Here is a 6212-nt window from a genome sequence, read left to right on the forward strand (position 1 = left end):
CAGGGGGGGGAGCTTGTCTTCCACTCTGTGTTTCTATCTTAGTGTTTGATCTTAATATTTATTTTGTGCATTTGTGAAGCGATAACATGTTGCTGACGATATGGAACACGTCTTATTTATTTGGTAAATAAATGTTTTTTTAAAAATCAAAAATCTCTCTCTGTCTCTCTCTCTCTCTCTCTCTCCCTCTCTGTCTCTGTCTCTCTCTCTGTCTCTGTCTCTGTCTCTCTCTCTCTCTCTCTCTCTCTCTCTCTCTCTCTCTCTCTCTCTCTCTCTCTCTGTCTCTCTCTGTCTCTCGCAGTCTCTCTCCCTCTGAAAACGCTTAAGTAAAATTATTGTCATGATCTGGTTGCCTATTTATTTTACTTTTTTACTTTTTTATTTATTTATCATAGACAATCAGCACAGACATACACAGTAAGATGAAGTATCTGTGACCAAAAATCATACATACACATTAAATAAACACAGTAAAATACACACTCACACATTAAATACACACATTAAGTATTCTAAGAACAGCTGATTTCTGGCGGTATTTGAGCGCAAGGTGCAGTAGAGTCCTGCAGGATCTGGTTTCAGGTACTTACCCAGCAGTGACTGTAAGGTGGTGCTGCACTGCTGCAGCCGGTCCCCGGGGTCCGCGGTGGGGAAGAAGACCGCGGCGGGCATCCCGCTGCCCACCGAGTCCAGACGGAAGCCCACGGCGGTCAGCAGCGCCTGCCAGCCGGGGACCCCCCCCACCTTGTTCTCCACGCTCTGCTGGGACGTGTACATGGAGTTACGCTGGCCGTTCTGGATCCTCTGCAGAGACTTCTCCACCTGCAAGACGCAGCGAAGGGCACCAGGGTCGTCAGTGTGTCTGCACCGCTGTGATTTCTACAGCTACACCATCATTTTTTTTTTTTTATTTAACCTTTATTTAACCAGGAAAGTCAAGTTGAGATTAAAAACCTCTTTTTCAAGGGAGTCCTGGCCAAGAGGCAAAACACAATCAATTACATTTATAAAAGTTATATAACACAGACCGTTAAAAACATTTACAATGTAAACAGGTCATTTCAGGTTCTCTCAATCTGGATTTATAGCATTTAAGGAAATAAATTCAGATAATTTCAAGTCTTTTTGCAAAGAGTTCCATGCAGAAGGAGCGGAGTAGACAAAAGCCCTTTTTCCAAGATTTGTACGGGCAAATGGAACAAAGAGCAGAAAGTGATCATCTGATCGCAATGAATAGGAACCAACACTTCTCCATGTGATTAAACTACTGATGTACGATGGCAACAGACCTAGCATGGCCTTATAGATAAAAAGATGCCAATGCCCTAATGTTCTTTCACAGTTCATTGCTGTATAAGCATTGCATTATGGGTACTAACACTTCGTTTCCAGTGATTTGCGGTATATTTTGAATTTGGGGTAGTCTGCTGTAACACAACAGCAGACGTGCTGCTGTAGTTGAAAACTACTTTAAATAGTTAGTTCATGTTTTAGAAGCATAGAAATTAAATGGAAAAATTAGTTATCTCTTTCAAATTATATACTTTTTATTATGTTGTTAGCAGTGACGTTACTTTAATAATACCGTCAATAATGTGTGTGTGTGTGTGTGTGTGTGTGTGTGTGTGAGTGTGTGAGTGAGTGTACGAGTGTTTGTGATGGTACTTGTGTACGTCTGTGTGTGTGTGAGTGTGTGTGTCTCTGTGTGTCTGTAAGTGTAAGAGTGTTTGTGTGTGTGTGTGTGTGTGCGTATGTGTGTGTGTGTGCGTGCGTTGTGTGTGTGTGTGTGTGTGTGTGTATGTGCCTGCGTGTGTGAGTGTGTGTTTGAGTGAGTGTGTGAGTGAGTGTACTTGTGTACGTGTGTGTGTGCGTGTGTCTCTGTGTGTCTCTGTAAGTTTAAGAGTGTTTGTGCGTACGTGTGTGTGTGTGTGTGCGTGCGCCGTGCCCGCGCGTGTGAGTGTGTGTGTGTGTATGTGCCTGCGTGTGTGAGTGTGTGTGTGTGTGTGTGTGTGTGTATGTGCCTGTGTGTGTGTGTGTGTGTGCGTGCGTTGTGTGCGAGTGTGTGCCTGTGTGTCTGTGTGTGTGTCTGTGTGTGTGTGTGTGTGTGTGTGTCTGTGTGTGCGTGCGTCGTGTGTATGCGTGTGTGTCTCCACGTCTCACCAGATGGAGTAAAACCCTCAGAGCGTCCCGGGCTCTGTCTGGATGCTGCAGGATCTCCGCCAGCGCCTGGCCAATCAGGGACGAGGGGCTGTTGAGCTTCACATCGTTACCAATCAGCATGTACCCTGGACAGAGGATCAAACAGAGCGCCATCACACAAATCCTTCTCTTCTTCCTCATGAGAGTGCAGAATGAAGCCGTGAGTGTGTCCCACCTGCCCAGTTGGAGGGGTGCGAGTACTGCTTGCTGCTCTGGACGGTCTTCATGGCGTCTGCCAGCGCCGCGCTGGCCTTGGTGCCGTTGAGCAGCGCGGTGTAGAAGGCGTGGACAAACACCTTGGACGCCGCGACGGGGACAGGCCACAGGGACACGAGGGCACACTGGGCCCCGGCAGCCAGGAAGGCCCGGGTCAGACCCACCACACCGTCTGCTGTCACTTTGCTGCTGGACTCCTGGTACGACCTGCACGAGCCGTAGCATGGAATTAGCATAACAGCTAGTAGCATAATAGCTGTTAGCATAACAGCTAGTAGCATAATAGCTATTAGCATAGCCTTTGAAGGCAAGGCAGCTTTATCTGTAGAGCCCATTTCAGCAAGAGGGCAATTTAAAGGGCTTTGCATAAAAAGATTAAAATAGTAAAAGTTACGGTGCATGCAGTACAAGAAATTTAACATTAAAGAGACATAGAAATATGAAAATAAAAGTTACATTGCAGTATAAACATTAACCCTTGTGTTGCCCTCTCGGGTCAAAAATAGACAAATATTTGACGTTTTTGTCCCTTTTTCAGACTTTTTTTTAGTTTTCGCTATCACACCTTACTAGTTTTACTACTTTTTGGAATTTAGGGTCAATAATCCTCATTTATATAGAATTATACCTAATATTTGAGTTAAAAAAGCAGAAATTATGACTTATTTTGACTGATAGTTAAGCCCAGAGGAGTGAAAGTGATCAGTTGTATTTGCAAAGAGCGTCGGAAGGAATCCAATATATTTTTTATGGTAATTTGGATTAAAAGAAACTCATATTTCAGAGATAGATATTTTTTAAATCAGGTTTTTATCGGTTTTAAAGCCGTTGGATGAAAACACACTTTCACCAGATTTATTCACATGAGTTTGTTTTTTACCAAACTTCAGATAATTCGATTGTCACGTGGATGGAAACTTAGCTACTGACTTAAAAACTCAGTGACATAATGACTGATCGTCTTTAGGTGGGCGATGGCGTCAGACATGAGTTCAGATTCAAATTAAACTGAGAGAAATGAGAGGTATTCTCTCTGTAATTTGCAGGTCTCCCACATTGTTGCACAGTTGATTCCACTTTTAAATCCATAAGATTTCACTAATTAAAACCAGTTTTTGGATCTGCAAACACACACACGTATGTACAGTTTGAGTCAGCCTGTTGTGCAAAATGCCGCTGCTCGCTTTCTGACAAACACTTCTAGAAGTGCACACAGCACTCACGTTCTGTTTACACCACGCTGGCATCTGGTGCGTTTTACAATAGATTTTAAAATTGCATTGTTTGTTTTCAAAGCCTTAAATGGCCCCGGGGTGTCCGGGCTTTTAACTTTGGGGGGGCAAAACCGGCGGTTGGGGTCTTCAGCTCTACGGACTTTAGAAGTCCCCCCCCCCCCGACATTCACACTATAACGGATGTTATTCATTTTAAATCAAAACTTAAAATGTATTCATTTAGAGTGGCTTTTAATACGAAGTAGTGGTGCAACAACTCCCCTCTTCTTCTTCTTCTGATGATTTTAGGCAACTTTATCTGTTTTGCTGTTTTCTACCCTTCATGTGTTTGTTTTTTTATCTTGTCTTTTATTGAATGTTGTGTTTGTTTATTCTCGGCTGATGTAAAGCACGTTGGACACCTGTCGGTTGCTGTAAAGTGCTTCATAAATAAATACATGCTGATTGATTGCTGATTGATTGCTGATTGATTGCTGATTAGGGCGACCAGACGTCCCCTGTTTCCGGGGACTGTCCCCGGCTGGATCTGTCCCCGGAAATGTCCCCGGTTTTCACTGTGACTGACAGACCCGAAATTGGAGTGAAAGAAAGAAAACACCGACCAAACGGATCCGATTGAGCAGCGCTGCTCAGAGCTCAGAGAGGTTTTAGAAAGCCGTGTTTTACGATGCTTAAATCACTGATTATTTACATGGAGTCTGGTGGGTTTAGCCATGCAATTTCGCAGACTTTTATGTTTTAAAAAAAGGATCTTAATCTTTAACAGAAAGGTCGACCTCCTTAGAAATCCTTTCCATGATGTTGTCTGTTGGGGGGAAACAGCTTTAGGACTAACTAGTGTCCCCGTTTTAAGTTTTACAAAAATAAAAACAGGACGTGTTTTGGAGGTAAATCCACTTCTGAGCTCAAAAATGTCCCCCGATATTGTCTGAGAAATCTGGTCACCTTACTGTTGATTGATTGATTGATTGTTCAGACCAGTAAAAAGCCAACTATGCAAAATCTGAGATTTCTGTTGCACGACTGAAACAACCAAAGAAAAATCCTCTTTGGCCGACCTACCCCAGCACCACCAGCTTGATGGGCAACCTCAGGTCCAGTATGTCCGCAGCCGTGAGCAGGAACTCCTGCAGGGGCGGACTGTCACAAATGCTCTCCACGTCGCTGCCGTCGTCCTGCATGTGCAGAGACTCGGGGACGGTGTAGCCGCTCCCGATGGAGCCCTTCCTGCCCCGGCCACTGCTGCCCCTTCTACCCCCGGCGCCTCTCCCCATGGTTCCACCTCCCACGCTTGCACCTGCTCCCCCGGCGACGCTCTCAGGGTTCGGGGTGAGCACCAGAGCCGCTAGTTTCCAGGAGATGTGGGTGGCAAAGTGGGCGCACTCGGCCTGCGTGAGGGCGCTCATCACACGCTCCTTGGTGGCAGCGGGGCCGGCCAGCGGCTGGCAGCCCAGCAGCTCGGCCACCATCAGGGCCTCCTCCTCTGCAGAGGGCATGGGCCCCCACAGCCAGCGGTCCATCACGGGGGACGGCAGCCGGGGGTTTCCCACCACCGCTGCCATGGAGACACCGCCACAGGGAGCCGGTCCAGGGCGCCGGGAGTGAGCCTAGGAGCACAAAAACCAAAGGTTACATTCACATCACTTGAAATAGATCACTGTCCACATAGTTCCCCTTTACTTAAAGTGGTCATATTATGCTTTTGGGCTTTTTCCTTTTCTGTACATGTTGAGAAAAAACCCAAAGCTCATACTCTGCTCCTGACTGGCTAGTAGTCCTTACCTAGGTACTGTCAGGGTCCTCATACTCTGCTCCTGACTGGCTAGTAGTCCTTACCTAGGTACTGTCAGGGCCTCATACTCTGCTCCTGACTGGCTAGTAGTCCTTACCTAGGTACTGTCAGGGTCCTCATACTCTGCTTCTGACTGGCTAGTAGTCCTTACCTAGGTACTGTCAGGGCCCTCATACTCTGCTCCTGACTGGCTAGTAGTCCTTACCTAGGTACAGCATTCAACAACTTTCAACAAAATACAGTTATGAACCTGAATATGAGCGCTTTAAGTATTTACTACTACTTGACTAAAGCGTCATGGTGTCATACAGTCATAATAAAGTGTTTCCAATCAAAGCACGGCGTGATATTTGTAGTCCTGAGAATGAGAAGGCCGACCTTGGCGCTGGTTCCCAGGCCGTGGATGGAGGGCACGGCGATGAGGCTGAAGCGCTCGTACAGGTACTCGTTGGACGAGCTTCCTTTGAGCAGAGCGAAGGGGATGAGGTAGAGCTCCCCCTCCAGCACCATCACCAGCTGACGGTGCCGGCCCACGGGCCCGCTGGAGTGCATCAAGCCCTGTGGGACACCGGGACAAGGAAACCCTCATAGGACACAACCTTCATGGTCATCACATTTCTGTGAGTGATTTTGATTTTTATGCATGTGTGAATATGTGTCTGTTGTGTTGTGGTTGTCTTGCTACTGGATTCCTAACACGTCTTTTGGGATGAACAAAGTATCTATCTATCCATCTATCTATCTATCTATCTATCTATCTATCTATCTAT

At 46.1% G+C, this 6212-nt stretch overlaps 1 protein-coding gene across 1 annotated transcript in view; it reads right to left on the minus strand.

Moving 5' to 3' along the window:
• LOC117945069 (tetratricopeptide repeat protein 28-like) overlaps window positions 1-6212 on the minus strand; it is a 210715-nt gene that overhangs the window by 6486 nt on the left and 198017 nt on the right. Inside the window, exons 22-26 of the mRNA XM_034872322.1 lie at window positions 5821-6000; window positions 4713-5257; window positions 2375-2622; window positions 2161-2285; window positions 591-822 (exon numbers count right to left, since the gene is read on the minus strand). Of these exons, the coding sequence (XP_034728213.1) occupies window positions 591-822; window positions 2161-2285; window positions 2375-2622; window positions 4713-5257; window positions 5821-6000 (1330 nt within the window). The remainder of the gene's footprint in view (window positions 1-590; window positions 823-2160; window positions 2286-2374; window positions 2623-4712; window positions 5258-5820; window positions 6001-6212) is intronic.

The sequence above is a fragment of the Etheostoma cragini genome, chromosome 5 (assembly GCF_013103735.1).
Source record: "Etheostoma cragini isolate CJK2018 chromosome 5, CSU_Ecrag_1.0, whole genome shotgun sequence".
In the NCBI taxonomy this organism is placed as follows: Eukaryota; Metazoa; Chordata; class Actinopteri; order Perciformes; family Percidae; genus Etheostoma; species Etheostoma cragini.